Source organism: Sebastes umbrosus, chromosome 4, assembly GCF_015220745.1.
Source record: "Sebastes umbrosus isolate fSebUmb1 chromosome 4, fSebUmb1.pri, whole genome shotgun sequence".
In the NCBI taxonomy this organism is placed as follows: Eukaryota; Metazoa; Chordata; class Actinopteri; order Perciformes; family Sebastidae; genus Sebastes; species Sebastes umbrosus.
This window is the reverse complement of record NC_051272.1, coordinates 25,001,848-25,019,514: the sequence shown is the minus strand read 5'-3', so window position 1 is coordinate 25,019,514 and position 17,667 is coordinate 25,001,848. Positions and strand designations below refer to the sequence as shown.

At 44.0% G+C, this 17,667-nt stretch overlaps 1 protein-coding gene across 3 annotated transcripts in view; it reads right to left on the bottom strand.

Moving 5' to 3' along the window:
• The window catches only part of dusp8a (dual specificity phosphatase 8a), a 49,152-nt gene that overhangs the window by 12,002 nt on the left and 19,483 nt on the right, over positions 1-17,667 (bottom strand). For all 3 annotated transcript variants that reach the window (XM_037767878.1, XM_037767879.1, XM_037767880.1), the window contains exon 3: positions 16,375-16,513. In XM_037767878.1, the coding sequence (XP_037623806.1) occupies positions 16,375-16,513 (139 nt within the window). The remainder of the gene's footprint in view (positions 1-16,374; positions 16,514-17,667) is intronic.

Below are 17,667 nucleotides of genomic sequence, written 5' to 3'. Positions count from 1 at the left end.
TGTAGCTTCAGAGCACATTACACTCACTGCAGAGGGGGATTAAGACTGTCAGTGTGTTGAAAGCTGATTTGTCTCTGAAGGTGAGGGAATGTGTGCGACTTCACCACGTTTCCTGCGCTGGTTCATGTCTAACGCGCCTGTCTTTGGACATTGTGTTCTCGTGTTTGAGGATGAGAGGAGACAGAAAGAAAGTGAAGCTGTAACAAAAAGGAGGAGTAGGAATAGAGAAAAAGAAACTAAAGCAGACTAAAGAGGAAGGGAAGACTGGAGGTGATGAGAAGACCAAACAAGCTCGTGGTCGGCAGCCATCATCCCATTTGACAGGCCACAGACTTTTGGTACTTTACTATGGAATGACAAACACGTAGGCCACAAGTCCAGCTATGGAAACAAAGGATTCAACATAACCGCTGGAGGAGACTGAATGTTAACACATTGCTATGCAAATACAGCTACTTCCAAGCCCAAATAAGTTAACATAGGTTTGTATAACATGATCAATTTAACATGGCGCTTTGTTTTAGCTGCCATTTTTTAGTTTGTTCAACTTCTTGCTGATAATAAATAGCACGGATTCTTTAAAACAGCAACTGCCATGAGTGAGCCAGTCAAACGTCCTGTCTGACTGTCTGTTCAGTCTTAGGTTGAGACATCACGGTACACTGGTTACATTCAAACCAGGTCAGATGGGCTTCAAGTGCATTAAGTCATCGCCACAGCGAGCCACGCTCCAGAAAAAAAAGGCAAATAAGCTTATACAAGATGTCTAGTTAGGGGGCCAGCTGCACGCTCACTGGCTGACCTCATCTCATCGCTGCAGACCCCTGAATGATCACACACGGGTGAGAACAGCCTTACGTCACCCCTCCGCTCAACTGTGGGTCACTGAGCGAGAGGGAGCGGAGAGAGGAAATAGGTCACTTGGTGATGATGAGCTTTGTGAAAAATGCAGACATTGGTTTTGGGAGGATGTCGAACCAAGAACAAACACGGAGGATTACGCACATGTGCACACACACTTTGTGTGTCATCTGAAGCTGGTTGGAGCAGGTGTGGCACTCCACAGTGGTCAGCTAGGGTTATTACACTTCAAACGCGCCGATCATCATCCCGGTTTGAACGCACACCTCGGTTTGGTTGTTCTGTCCGTGTGGCTTGAAGCCATAAAACCAGCTTTAAAAACACTTGACTTCCTAACACCTGCAAACCCACAGCAGCAGCAGCAGCAGCAGCACTGGAGAAGCCAACAGCAACAAAACAAAGTAGCTGCCGGTGTTTTAATGGTCAAACTCTTTAGGGTTCCTAAAGCAAACACCATGGTCTCACTCTTTTCACACCCCGCTCCTCCTCCTCCTCCTCCTCTAGTCCTCAGCAGGGTAACAAGGCTCAGAATAGTAGGCGTGTTAATTAGAGGATTACAGCCAAGACGCTATAAATGACAGCCAGGCCTTTTTTATTGACTGCACATGTGTGCCCTGCTGCGACAGAAATAGGTAGGACGGTCACTCCGGGCGTCCCCCCACCCCCTCCTCCTCCGCTGACATCTCTGAGATTTAGAGCGTGCTTTTATGGTAGAGGGCTTGTTACTGGGACAACGCAACAGTTTACACAGAGACCAGCCAAAACAGACAGGGAGAGAAGTGGAGATGAGCATGAAATAGCGGTGCAAGACAGAAAGAGAGAAGGTGTGTAAAGGCCAAAAGGGGCCTTAGAGACCAGAACAACATGGCACAGCCGGTCTGCTGCGCTGGAAGTCAGGCGTTGTGAATGGTGCAAACAGGAATGGAGAACTAATGTACAGGCAATGAGGCTGTTAGATTAACATGTGAAAGACTTTATCTGCACCTGATGAGATTACTTTTTTATCATTCTAATCTAATTTTGTGTCTGTGAAGTTGAAGTGTCGTGAATGAAAATATATCATTTACTGCAGTAATATTGAAGTAATGGTACTGTAAACTGGATGTTGCCTGCTATCTTCTCTCTGATCCATTGTCTTCACTCTTTTACACTTTGCCTGCAATTCTTTACTATACTTAATATTTACTCAATATTATATATGCATTTTGTACAGTAGTAACTTAATATTGTAATTAGGGCTGTGTATTTGCAAGAATCTGGAGATACGATACATATGATACAGGGGTTACGATTCAATATATTGCGATATATTGCAATACTGTAAATAAGTTGATATATTGTCGATCTAGATTTATATTCTATGCAAAAACCTACCATGTAAGTTTGTGCTAATGTCATAATATAAATAAAATACTTTTCATTTAATACATTTCATCAACGCCCGAACCAGCGCTCACTCCCTGGTCAGACAGGCAGCGACAGGAGCGTCATCCGACACCACAGATCATCTGTCAGGATATCAGGGGAAAGAGAGTCGTCATTCTCCGGATAGGGCAGGTTAGGGTGATGAGTTAATGTGTGTGTGAGTTCAGCTGTGTGTGTGTGTGTGCAGCCATGTGTTGCGGCCATGTGTGAAGAGGATGCAAGGTGAGAGGAAGACAAGAGAGGACATTGCTGAGGGGGTCAGACAGGACCGGGTGGACATTTATTTGCTCCAACATACGTAAACACATGCATGTGTGCACATGCGTGTGTGTGTGCGTGTGTGTGTGTGTGTCTGTATGTGCATGTGTGTATTGGTGTGTGTGTGTGTGTGTGTGTGTGTGTGTGTGTTGATAGTGCTGGTTGTCAGGGGATCAGTAACAAGGCTGCTCTTGCAGTGATGTAATGCCTACAGGAGAACACAGCTGCCATGCCTGGGGGGTGAGGTAGTCACCAGGGGAGGGAGAGGGGAAGATAGATAGATGGATGGAGGGATGGATGGAGCAAATGAGGGTGGGGGAGGAGAGGAGGGGGAGATTAGGTAGCTGGGGGTGCTGGAAGTAATCGGGGGGTGTTTGAATCCAGAGGGAAATGGGAGCTGAAATGATGTAGTCATATTGCAAAGGGACATTAGTGATGCAGTGTGTGTGTATGTGTGTGTGTGTGTTTGTGTGTGTGTGTGTGTGTGTGTGTGTGTGTGTGTGTGTCAAAAAGTGCAGTCAAAAGCCTGGACTGATTCTAACGCTAGTAAATTTATTCTTTGATTAGATATTGATCTAAATCAGAAAATTTTTCTAATTTAAAGGTTTCTATTAGAACATGTTTACATGTTTTAATTTTCAGAATGCCTGGATATGCGTGTATCTACCCTCTGTCTGAAACACTCCGTTTGAGCACATTTCAACAGAATTGGATTGCTAGGCAACAGCTTGGGTTCATGTTTACTTCCTGTCAGCTGATGTTATTCATTTAGGCTTAACCCACAATCACATACGAAGCACTACATACTCAATATGTGTACTTTCATTCAACTTTTCTGTGAATAAACAGTAGCATGTATCTTTTCGGACGCACTGAGCAGTATTTATCTCGTCACTTCTCGTGACCAACTTCATGTGACTAAAATGACTGTTAAATTGAAGCGTTATTGACGTTACAGAGCTCTCCGTCAACGTCTGTTATGAACGTTGTCGTCACTACCGTGTTGCATTTTGGGATATTTATGCCGCTGTAGTGTCCAGCGTTGCATACTTTAATATTTCACTGGAGATAGTATACAGTTTGTGTAATATTGGTTTCATACTAAGGTTTTGGACATACTTAAATATCTCACATACTGTTTTAGCATACTAAATGGCGTGTTAATATGGAATTCCGGCCACCATTGTATATTTATGACATCACAAAATTACAGAAATCTTAACAGCTTGTGTTTTAAAGGCACAGTTTCTGAATACGGGCTGTGTGTATTTGTCCATAGATTGAGCGTTTCATTACTTTTACAGTATTTATATATAACCTGCTATATAATAAAAAAGACATGAAAATCTAATTTTTTACAATATGTCGGGACCTTTAAGACTATATTTTATTTAGGCAAATGTCTTTATTACAGGTGCATTGAGCAAAAAAAGAAACATTTATATTCCCTAAACTAAGGATCCAAAAAAAGTATTGTTTTGGTTTTGCATTGCATCAAAAATTTCACACAATATCCAGCACTAGTGTATGTGCAGTATGAGTGTGGCTTCCCATCAACATTCATTAGAACTCTCTTCTTCCCGTTTTCAGGGCAGATGATGACGTCAAAAAGAAAGTGAGGATGTGAAGACGAGAGGAAGATGGAAGGGAAGTGCTACTTAGATGTAAAGAGCAGACGGGAGGAGGTGGGGGGTGTATGCGATTATTAAGGCAGCACTGATGTACCACTTGGCCATGTGTGTGTGTGCTCATGCATGCCGTAGTTTCATCTCTATCTGTGCAGCCTGGAGGGAGGTCGGCACGCATCAGTCATGCAGAAGACCCCCTGCCCTCCAAACAACTTAACCCCCTGGAGGAGCTCTGCACCCCGGGGCTACTGCAGCAGTAAATCTACCTCACTGGCAAGAAATTAGTTTACACACACAGATATATATGCACACACACACACACACAAAGAAAGAGAAGAGGGTAAGCTATCAAACACACCAAGGGGGGCTTTCAGGACCAGACGGGCCCTCATAAACCAGATGAACTACTTAAAAATCCCAGTAGGAGATGCTCAGCGGTGTGTGTGCGTGGATAAAAAGGGGGCTGTTAACACTCAATATGAAATGCTGCTGGCCACCGCAGGCATGTGCTTACAGTATATGTTTGCATGCACACAAAGCCTGTGCATTCACTTTGTGTAAAAGTGTGAGTGTATAAAGTGAATGTTAATTTTAGCCGAGAGTGAGATGGCTAACAGCTGTTTTGTGAGGTGTGTATAGATGCATGTGTGTGTGTGTGTGTGTGTGTGTGTGTGAGAGAGAGAGAATAAAGAGTGAGTAAGAGCCATGCACATTAGTCTGCAGGAATGAAAAGATGAAGAATGTGTGTGTGTGTGTGTGTGTGTGTGTGTGCGCGCACACTCTGCTTTCGTCTAATTTCCCCAGAGGTGAGTTTGTCTACACAGGTTCACTTGAGCATAACGGATGGTTGTTTCATTCTAAATGCTAATGGCCTGAGCTGGGATGCACAGGGTTTCCTCGCAGCACTTAAAGGCAATAACACCCTGAAAACACACCTCAGCCCTCACTGTCTCTCGCATGTCTTGCACTCACACACACACACACACACACACACACGGCAGCAGTGTAATAACTGCGCCGCTCCAACAGAGAGGAGCTGACAGCGTATCAGTTTGTTTTTAATGAGTTTGTACCGCCACTACATGCAGACTGACAGGCAGGTCTCAGATCAGTTCAGTGTTAGTTAGCTCCGATCAGCGCAGCAGGCAGGCTGACAGGCACATAGTCCTGACACCAGCGCTGGAAGCCAAGCCATCTGGTCCTCCGTTGGTAACACACGCACGCACACACACATACTACAAGTGTCTTGTCTACCTGTCTCATAATATTAACAGTCTCAGACTGATTGTTTCTCTGTGGTCTGTCTGTGTCTGTCGCTGACTGGTATGATCCGTTTCCCCCCAATATTCTTTTACACAACAACTTCTATTATCTCATCAGCACACGCTGCATGACTCATGGCACAACGAAAGGCGTGAAATGTTTAAAAAAAAATGTGACTGCCAGTTTTTCCACTGACCTCAAATGCATATCAGTGCTCGAGTAGTAGTATTTTCAAATAATTCTTTTCCAAACAGAAATGTAACTTAAATATTTCTGCTGATATTCTAGTGATATAAAATTTTAATTAATTAGAGCTGTAACAATTAAGCGATTTGTTGTCAACTACTAAATTAATCGGTAACTATTCTGATAATCGATTAATCGGTTTGAGTCGTTTTTTTGAGAAAGAAAAGGGCAAAATTCCAGCTTATTAAATGTGAATATTTTCTGGGTGCTTAACTTCTCTATGACAATGAACTGAATATCTTTGATTTGTGGATAAAACAAGACATTCTGAGGACGTCATCTTGGGCTTTGGAAAACACTGATCAACATTTTTCACCATTTTCTGACATTTTATAGACCAAACAACTAAGCGATTAATCGAGAACATAATCGACAGATTAATCGACAATGAAAATAATCTTTAAAATTCACTGAAATACCAATACCAAATAAAAGTTTACGGAACAGATTTAAAAAAAAATATATAGTATACATAAAAAAGACAAACTCTGCGCATTAATTTATAGAAAGTGAACACATGACTGAACTTCTGGTCATTCAGCAGTGCCCTCTCACACACAGACATGCAGCAGAAGTAAGGCGTCACACCCTGGAGACTGCATTTGGGCGTACAGGACATAGTGACAGCGGCTATCGCAACACCCGCGGTCAGGGTTGGCTTTCCTGCCATTACAGACCCTGGAGACTGTGTGTGTGCGTGATTGTGTCACATCCACAATGTTGCAGTGACATCACTCCGCCAGCTACAGAAGAACAATAGAGAAGAAATGACGCGATGCCGTGAGAGGAACTGGGCAAGCTGTTTCTGTGAGCGCCCTGCCAACGCCTTTATGGTGCTTTTAAAATTATTTTTAAAGCGGGATGGTGGGACTTCTGGACTGTTTTTTTTTTTCCTAAGACACTGTTAAAGTACAAATACACACAAACACTCCCGACACACATTTGTATACATACATGCTGAGTTCCCTAGGCGTCTCCCTCTTTCACCCCGGGGAGCCCTGATCTCACATTATCAGAAACAGGAAATAGTTACACAACAGAAGTGGGAAGTGGCCTCTCTGTAGGCTGCCTTCATGTATGCATGTATGTGTATGTGTTTGTGTGTGAGTCACTGTGTGTTTGTGTTTATGTGAGCGCAGAGGGGGGAAGATATCAGGAGGACCGGGAATGATCACAAACTGCTGCATTCCTCAATCCGGGGCCGCTGGCTCGCCTGGAACTCCAAAATTAGCCTGTTGCTGTGGCGATGGAAAAATCTCCCGCTTTTATCAGGAAGCAGTGGCAAGCCCCAGAGGTTCAGCCCCAAGGTTTGCGTGTGGTCAGCATGAAATCACAGTAATAAGACCTCTGCTACACGTCTGTGTACATACCAGTAAAAGTGTTAAACCGCTGAGGATTTAAACTCTCTGCTCTGCTACAGGCTATTAATCTACTCATTGCCAATGAGCCTAGAAAAGAAAATCCCTCTGTCTTTTTATGGAAAATTATTAGCAAACTGCACATTAAAATAGATTTTCTCATACTGTAACACACTTCAGGTGGCTGCCAAGAAATAGAACCTCATCCACATGGCGGAGGTGCAGTCTAAATCTGATTAAAATGGCTGAGAAACAAAAAAAAAATGAGGTAAATAAGGAAGCAGCGCTGCGGTATGCCAGAGATAAAGTGCATCAGCTTCAAAGCATCAAGACAGCACGGTGATAAACAGGAATCCACCATTGTTCCAGGGAATGACGCTATGACAGGAGCGGCGGTGGGCAGTCCGAGCACGAATGGAATCTGGTGGACGAGGGCCAGCTCTGGGTAGGATAAGCCAGCATCATTTATAGCTACTCCTTTCCCAGTTTCTTCTTCTGCCCTTGGAAATTTCCACTCCACATGTGTGTCAGAGTCATCAGGATTAAACGCTGCAGTGGTAAACTGATGGCGCAGCAACCAAACTACCGAGCGCTTGGCCCAAATTCACGGTGAGGTTCGAGTTATGAGGTGCTGATGTTGGGTGGGGGGGCGAGGGAGGCGTAGCGCAGAGAAACCGGCCCTGGGTTAGCATGCTGTTCAACTTCAGCTCCTGTTGACCCGATGTGTTGACACTGCCTAGGTAACAGTTTAAACAAACTATTTTTATTCCGTGCTGGATGAATGCGCGACGGGGGCGGGTTGGGACGTTCAAAAGGCTTCTAGATAGATTTCAAATGCAGCAGGAGCCAGAAGGTATGCACTGTGAATGGAGTGTATACACAAAGCAGCTTAAACAAGTATGGAAGAAGTATTTAGGGCACTGTGGTACAAGCACTGTCCCACAGGAGTCCTCCACAAGCTTTACTTAGTATAAAACAGGCAAACTGCATCTTGCGATTCTCTGTATAAGATCTACACTTTGTTGATTTTTGTTATTTCAGTCATGCTTTACAGCTTTTTTGTTTGTATCTTGAAACAAACACAAGTATTTAATCTTTCTGTCTTTAGTCTTACACAGTTATTTAATGTAGCTGTGATATTAAGGGTTATTTTCGGGGAACACTGAAACATATCCAAGACTTTCTTTTCTCTGCATAATTTGAGTTATGCTCAAATTTTACACTGATCTTCTTAGTTTGAGGACCTAATAGTGCATGTTGTTCATTCTGTGTGCATACAATACAGTAAGAGATGAACAGAAATGTTAGTCACTTTGCTTATAAGCACATCTGAGCTTAAATATTGTGCGTGTGTGTGTGTCTGCACTGACGTCTCGAGCTCTAATCTTTATCTGCGCTGCTTGGGATTTATGCACATCTCCTATGCATGCATCTGGGGGAAAATGTCTTTTTCTTTCCTTGCGTGCTGGAGTATATACGTATGACTGTGTTCCACTTGTGTGTGTGTGTGTGTGTGTGTGTGTGTGTGTGTGTGTGTGTGTGTGGCCCCTCCGAGCCAGCGAGGGACTCTGAGTGATGGAGGAGAAGGGGAAGAGGAGCAGGAGGCAAGCAGAGCAGTGAGATCACGTCATGGTGGAAACATTTGGCAACGGCTCACATAAACACACACACACACAGACGCATAAACACGCACGCATCACACCGTGCATGCAGACACACACACCACACACACACATGCTGGCCTGTTTTTGTTCTCCGGTTTTTGAGGCAAAGAAGGGGAAAATGACATCAAGCTCATCATGTGAGGCCAATGAGACAGACGAGGGAGGGGGTGAGAACACTGGCAGAAACAGAACATTGTTACATAAAACTCAACTCGGTACAGGCCTCCTCTGGGCCCTGTTATCATATTATGTGTGTCCATATGTGCACGCATTTGCTCGCTCGCAGGAGTTCGTGCGAGTTAAGTGTTTCGCACGACCCCTCATCAAGGTGCAAGCCTAAAAAAAGAGCTCATTACATACCTGCAGAGTGACTGTTTGCAAGAAAACAGAGCATTGAGCCGCGGTGCAGCTCCAAGGCTTCTCAAAGTCTGCAACACTTTTCAGAGCAAGGAGGTGATGTCATAGATATTTTTGTAGGCCTTTTTCTTTGACCTTTGTGCTCCCCTGGTGCTGGCTGGGGTGGGGCCGGTGTGTGTGTGTGTGTGTGTGTGTGTGTGTCCTTGTATGTTTGTGTATCTACAGGCCAGGGTGAGAGCACCGAGGCCACTGGCGCCAGATGTGACGACCGCAGGAGTCTGGACCTAAAAATAGAGCTGTGTTCTCAGCACCGTGAAACAGAGGAGAGGAGAGAGGAAGGAGGAGGAGGAGGAGGAGGAGGGGAAAGAGAGGAAGAAACAGGGGAGGAAGGTAAAGGGGCTGAAGAAGGAGGGATGGAGAGGAAGGCGAGGTCATTGAGAATAATGTGTCAGATCTCCCCGGGGAAGGTGAGCTCACCTCCTAATGGCACCACTGGCTCCTTCTCAATGAAATCATTGATCTGCTGGAGCTCCCCACGGCGTAATGGAGAGGAGGGGGGGAGGACGTGCAGAGAGGGCAGGTTAGGAGGTTAAGAAGAGGGGGATGACGGAGAAGGTGGAGAGAGGAAAGACGAAGGATGGAGGAAGGGACCTCAGGCACACAACCTCTCTGACCTGCACTGTGGCCAATCACAACACACCCGGAGGCGCAGAGTGGTAAACAACTGTCACTCACTGATCATGTCAACCTGATCTCAGACACACAGGTAACTACAGCAACTTATGTTCCCGTCCAGCCCTAAAAGGACTTGAGATGGCGCCGTTGGCAGCAACTAGAGAGAATGCACTTTCTGTAAGAAGCATTTGGCAGTTTCTAATCACATAAAAATGTGTGATCCGTGTCTCTCTGGAGAATCCTGCGCACACTTGCACTCTTCAACTCTGCAGGTGTGCATGCACATCTGTATGAGTGTGATTCAGAGGATGTGGAGACTTGCTGCTGGGCTGCAGAAGGAGAAGAAGAAGAAGAAACCATAGAGCGAGACTTTCAGCTCTGAGGAGGCTGACGAACACCGCACAGGGTCGGCATGACGGCCTGTCTCAACTGAATGAGCTCTCCGACCACACACGCTCTGACTGACAACGCATGCACACACATGAATGCACATAAATGCAGCCAATTGAACACTTGTACCCACACACACACCCACTGGACCCACATGAACACACACACACACATTCAGGATGAAATGAGGAGTATTACCTCATCTCCTCAATGGCTCTCTTCCTTCTGTTTTGTCTTTTTCTTTTTCTCACACGTGCACTCGCAAACATTGCCTCATGCGCGTGCACGCACTACTTCATATGCACATATTCATGCACACATGCGCACACACACACGGACACAAAAACACACACAGTGACACAAACAGACCTCCTTATGTAGCTCATTGGAATGTCTCTGTGAACGGTTGCATTGTGAGATTAGGCCTCCCACGATTACCTCACTTCTTCAGCTTCTCTCTGATGCACACGCACGCAGACACACACACACACACACACACACACACACACACACACACACACGCACACACTCAGGGGCCGCCGCCCCGTTGTATAACAGCACAGGAGAATGACACATAACTGAATTGACCTTTGTACCTCCGTCGGTGCAGTCACACCCTAACCTGATCTCATCAAAGCCCCGGGGTACACAGCAGCTCCTGTATGTGTGTGTGTGTGTGTGTGTGTGTTCGGTGTGTGCCGGAGAAAGAGAGAGCGAGCGAAAGAAAATGGGAGAGAGGCACCTTTCATCTCCTAATACCTCTCATCAGTATGTCATCGCCATGTCTCGTCCTGTGTGCTTTTGCATCGAGCTGGCAGGCTGACAGCGTGGGAGTCGTAAAAATCTGTAAAAACCAAAACTGCGTCTCAGTTACATACTAGGTACTAATACTACAGTACGCATCGTACATAAATTATCACAGTATGCTGTTTTTCAGTTATACAAGTACAGTATATCGATCAAACTTTGGAGACTACTGCCAATCGAACTTGAGAAAGAGGAAGCAAAAGATTTAATACTTTATTTTATGTTTCCTTTCTCACCACCATAAATGTTATATTTTTTTTCCCAAGTTCTGAGCATCTAGGGGAAAATTTCCCAGCGTGCAGTACTCAGAAATAAAGCGAATTCAGTATGAAAGTATACTTAAATCTGACTTGTCACTTTTTAGTGTGAAAGCATCACACATTCAAAACCTGGTTAGTTCGTACATAGTATGGCATGTGACACAGCTCACATGTCACCAAGCCTGTTTGGCTGTCAGATCTACATACCTGCTAGTCTGGATTACATCTTGAGGACACATCACGTTGACCGGTGAGCAGCTAGTTCTGCTACTAATAATCATATTCATTATCAGCTAATCTGAAGATGTTTTTGGTGGTTAGTTGATTAATCATTTAGTCTATACGTATGAGAAAAATGAACAGAGGAAAGCAGGAAATCATCACATTTGGGAGTTTGGAACCAGAAAAATGACCTTAACGATTAATCCCTTATCAAAATTGTTCTGTTTTTTTTTTCTTCAATTCATGATTTGTTTTGAATTATGCAAGTTTGTTAATAATTTCCAATGCATTCCCTTAAAACCAATAATATTTGATCACAATTATGAGTACTAATGTACGTATGTAAGAGAATATGGAGAGAGGAAAGCAAGAAGTCCCCACTTTCGGGAGTTTAGAACCAGAAAATGTACCTTAACGATTAATCCCTTATCAAAATTGTTCTGTTTTTTTTTTTTGCTAAATTATTAGCAATGTTTGTATTATTTTTATTTAATTTATTTGTTAATAATTGTTTTAATTAATTAATGTTTTGTTTTTAATTATTCATTTTTTGTTAATAATTTCCAATGCATATCTTTAAAACAAATTACATCTGATCACAAAAAAAATTGTTCTGTTGAATAACTCATCATTTTAGTACTCATAATCAATAGTAATTGGGGACTGTAAGTTAAGTCAGTGCTCAGACGCCAATGCAGAGAATCTTGACACGTCCGGCACGTACCGCCATCCTTCACCTCTAACTCATTTCCTTGTGCCCTTTTCTCTCCTTTCGCTCTCTCTCTTTGACCCGGTCGTGTGGCGCTTTAGTAATCCCGCGAAAAACACTGGCAGATGGCGCTCGGGAAGATTAGGAGCGGTGTTGCACATCTGCAAACTCCACACACACACACACGCACACGCACACGCACAGGCACACGCACGCACGCACGCACGCACGCACGCACGCACGCACGCACGCACGCACACACACACACACACACACACACACACACACACACACACACACACATATATCAGACGGATGAAATACACACCTGCCAACCTGCATCCCTTTCCCTACACCTTCATTTCCTCTGCTGTTCCCTGTCAGCCGATTCTATAATCGTTTTTTGCATTTGTTCTATTTTCCCGTTGTACTCATTTCCAGTTGTCAGCTTTTACAGTATTTCCACAAAATGTGTGCGCTATGAATAAAATGCATTGTCATTTTTATCACCACCTCCCATCCTCTTGAAATCATTCTCATCCAACTCTCTTTTCATCTGCAGAACATGAGTGCATATCCCACTCTTTCCCTCTCTCGCTCTCTTTTTCCCTTTTTGATTATAATTCTCTTTCTATTCTGTCTAAAACTGGAACATGAGGTTCAGATGGCAACATCAAAACATTTCATCCTGGCAGGCCTACATCAGAGCCGATGTGACGCATGACACAGCTACGCAGTTGGCATCGGCTAACACACCACCTAGCTGCACACACTAGCAGGCAGTGTTGTCTTTGGTTTGGCTGTGTGCTGCAGATTGGTGGGAAACACGCAAACTTTAGACCCACTGGGGAGGCAGCTGGCTCCGACCAAGCGATGTTCTCCTCCTCTACAAAACACACACACACAAATACACACGTTCAAACATGTACACACACAAAGTCTGAAAAAGGCAAGACACATCAGCCTGAGCTCCGACTGGGTGAGATCACTGCTGTGGTAAAAATACTGCTGCTGTCCTCAGAGAGACATGTTTCTCACAAACACTTTCACACAGTCAATGAAGTAATAACGCAAACATACTGTGCATTTGTACGTACGCAAAAATACACACGCACGCACAAACCTTTTCCAACTGCTACCCCCACCACATCCTGCGTGAATATATATTTCAAATTAAACACATTCGCTGCCCGGACTACTTGTCTCATTCACAAAAACAATGGCCCTGTTGGGACACGGCTTGCTCCATGATATCATCCGCATGTAGGAAGCAGTTTGCTTTCTGGGCCCGAGTTATTGATTATATAGTGAATGGAGAGAAACCTAAGAGGAGTCACCGATTGTTTTTCGATCAATACGTTCCCAGTGCACGCACTTAGGTTGTGTAACACGCCATTCAAACAGCATCCTTCCTGCAATGAATCCCCCTATTTTATGGACAATTGAGGTCATTTAAATTTAGCTTCAAAATGTGAAAATATAAACCCACTTTAGAGATGTGTGTTTTTTCAAGACTGTGCTCTAATCTCCATTTGGCAAGCTTCTGTATAAGTAATAGTTAAGGCAGAAAATCCTCTCCCCCCCGAGATAAAAAAGCTCAGTGATTATTCTTTTATTTACCCTGTCCATCCCATTTATGGCTTCTTTTCTTTTCATCTCTCCATCTGACCCTCATTCCTATCCCCTCCCACCCGCATTACCTCCCACTTGATTTGCAGCAATGTTACGGTGTGTACTGTACGCGTGCCTGTGTGGTCCGCATACGTGAGGCTGAAAGTCAGATATGAAGTCATCGCAGGAATTATTAGCATCATAAATCTGAGGTTCAGTAGAGGGGCAGTGGGAGAGGTGGAAAAGAGAGAGGGCAGGGAATGAAGGGAAGAGGGAAAGGAGGATTACTGTTACTGCAATTTTAAACTACCTTGAATCTTTAAGAATGTGAGAGGGGGAGTAAAGCCAATCAGAGCCAGGAACGAGAGTAAAGACAGATAAAGAAAGGGAGGGAAAAGAAGGGCCTCTAACTGTTATTATCAATTAATGCATCCATCAGGTTTTAGCCTGTAATTTATCAGAAAATAATGTTACATGCCTGTCCAAATTTTCTACAGCCCATGGTGATGTCTTCAAATTACTTGTTCACTTACTCAATTACTTGTTTACTTGTCCGTAAACTTTCTGTTATTCCATCTAAACAATCCAACAAAATCTACTTCTGAAAACATTTTAAGAGAGAAACAGGCTATGCCACTGCTGAATCTTGTTTCATTTTAGAACTAGATCGCCTAGTTTGACAGCTTGGTCCAAGTTTCGTGAGCCGGACGCATGGCGCTGGACGGGCTCATTTGAATAAATGACTGTTCCTACCTTTTTATTTTGAAAGAGAAACGGCCAATAAGGAAACTCCAACACTCGGCCGACCAATCGTGTAACTTCATCACTCAGTCAGTCACTCAGTGACAGACTTTTGCGTTTGTAGGGCCCTCTGCGGTCCAGCCCAAAAAAATACTATCCTCTTATGCTTGAGGTGGCTGATGTGTGAAGAGTTTGTTCTCACACTTTGAACCACTGCAGCCTCTAAAGCTGAGTTCACAGATTCTTTGTACCCCAAATAGAACGACATCCACCCTTTTAGACCACAGGCTCCTTGCTTTTGTTGATTGTAAAACAAAGAACTGAAACCCATGATTTAAATAGTCTCCCCCGTACATATATTTTCTAATTAGCATCATGTCTCGTCAATTAAAATGATTTAAGAAGCATTGTTCAAAAGCCTGGCAACCATGTCCCCTTCTCGTCTCTCACGCCATCTCTCTCGTGAAACTCTGCAGCTTCCTTTGACACAGGAGCAAATCCTGCAGCGCTCATCATCCGCATGATGTCATACACAAATGCATGCAGGCACGAATGCATGCATGTGTGCACGTGTACATGCAATGCCCCCCATCTACCCACCCACATATACGCATACACACATCAACATCAAGTATGCACAGACGCAGGCTGCTAGCTCCACTGACCCCAATAATACAACCACCCAAACAACAGCCAACGCCATTGGCTGAGTCCTTCTGGGGAATATTCTCTGCCACTGTTGTCGTGGAAACAGCAGAAGAAGCGGGGACAGAAATGGAGGAAGTGTGATTTTTTTTCTCCTGATGAAACGTAGCGAGAGTGAGCTGAGGAGGAGGGAACCGCTGACAAGGGGTCTTTCATTAAGAAGGGTATGATGTCTGATCAAAAAAGCTGAGGAGGAAAATCCTGGCTTTGGAGACAATCAGCGAGTGTGTGTGCATGTGTGTGTGTGTGTGTGTGTGTGTGTGTGTGTGTGTGTGATATCGAACATGGTTTTGTGTGTGTGTGTGTGTGCATACAGTACATGTGGGTGTGCCCAGCCTAAGCATGTGTTCAGTACATCTCTGTGACTAATTGTGGAGCCCGGGTGCTTTGAGGCAATCCTCGACATCTATGAATGACTCATGAAAAAGCGTTAATCTCCCAGCAGAGCGAGAGAACTGAGAGGAGGAGAAGAATGGGGATGTGGGGGGATGCGGAGAAGAGAGCAGAGATTTTTGCCCGAGCAGCATGCTTCTGCCGTCTCATTTCCAATCCTGACTGAGGCAGATTACGCTCCCCCATTCTGTGCTGACACATTTGGGACGGACTCGTAAGCCTCTGCTGGTGGATGTGTGCGTAATGTCGTCCCTTTAAAAAGCTGCAGCCACCGCAATCGAGATGTTATTAACTCAACGAGGCTATTAACAGTCCTGCTGGGGCTCAATTATAAGTCTTAGTGTGCTTAGTGGACACTATGACAGGATAATAACTGTGGTAAATAAGGCCAGAGGATTGAAGTTAAGCTTCAGCTTTATTTCAGTGATGCTGGGTAAGAGAACGACTCCGGGGGAGCTTAAACATCAAAGAGTCATCAGAGAGGCTTTGTATCTGAGCTTTCATACTTCCTCCTCTCCTTCCTATCTCCACACATACCTGTGAACCTGTGAGGGGGTGATTACTGCCAGTTAAGTTATGAGGAACAACTAGTATAATGTGAGGAACATTTGTTGAGCTCATCAGTGACATCTGCTGACCAAAATGTGGAATGACACAAATCAGGCTGTTGGGGGGTGAGGTGAGGAACACCTGCCTGCTGTACAATAGGAAGTGGGTAATAAATAGAGAAATGTCTATTCTAGATGAAGGAAAAACAAACACCGCCATCATCACACTCATACTCCACACACTCTCACGTACCGGTGAGCAGGGAGACTTTGTGGAAGGTGCCCTCCAGCTTCCCCATGAGGATGTGCACGAAGCCGTCTTTGGACAGGTGCCCCGCCTCTTTGGAACTCTGGTCATAAACCACAACTTCCTGCTTCCTGCCCAGCTCCACCTGCACAAAGGATAAACAACAAGGAAGAGAAGAGAGTTATGTTTCAGTGCTGCCATGGAAAGTATGCCAAGCATCCAGCGCCAACAAGGAAGATGGGGGTTAGTTAATATGACTGGAATTAGAAGAATCTGATACTGGAGAGTGTTATTGAGAATTCATTGCATCACACAGAACAGTCTGTAAAATAAACATATATATATTTTATCAGACCAGCTGATAATAAACCCACATACACATTTTTTTTTTTTAGGGGGTCTTTAGGGGGAGATAGCACGTCAACAGTACATGACACATAGAAGTGGTGTACGTCATTCGAAAGCTGGGAACCTGAAGATTAATTTGTGTCAAGTTGTTCTAGTCATAAATCAGAAATAAACATGAATGAATGAATGAATGAATTATTAAAATAAATTGTGAGAGTGTATAAGGGTTTAGAGCATTATGATAGAAGTATATGATAGCCATTCCCATGCTCTATTATGTCTCATAATTTGTTGAGGCAATTTTGGGGTTGATACCATTTGTTGCACAGATTTGGTGCAAAATTTAACCATTTTTAACCACTCGGGAATTTACCAAAATGATCAATAATCCCTTAAAAATATCACATTAAGACACAAAAACCTTGAGGAACACCATAGAAAAAGCCATGCTGTGAAAAACGTTTGAGTTCTACAAGAATTGCATTTTTCGGCGATTGGATGGCGAGCACTTCTGTTCTGGAAACTGCTCAGAAACCCCCTTATTGTCAATCTACCTAGGAATGCCATCCCTTCTCTGAATGCTCTAGGTCTCTAGTTTGTGGCTGTAAAGTTTCATGAGGCTGTGATTATCCTAGAGGTCACCACAGGTCATTTTATACAGTGTGTTCAAGTTACAATGAAATGGCTACTATGGGGACTAACACCATCACACATGAATACAATTGGGCTTATTGGATCCACAAGAGTCTCAGCTTTACAGTCATACTAAATGTATGCAACTGTCTGACCCTGAGATAGTTTCTTCAAACACTTGACCACTCTGTTGCCCTAATAAGCAGCAATAAGAAAAACAAAATGAACTCAGAAACACACTGCTGGGAGTTATGACAATAAACACTGTCTTTATGGATGCTAGTGACTGCAGCACTAAGCAGGATGAACTACAGATGA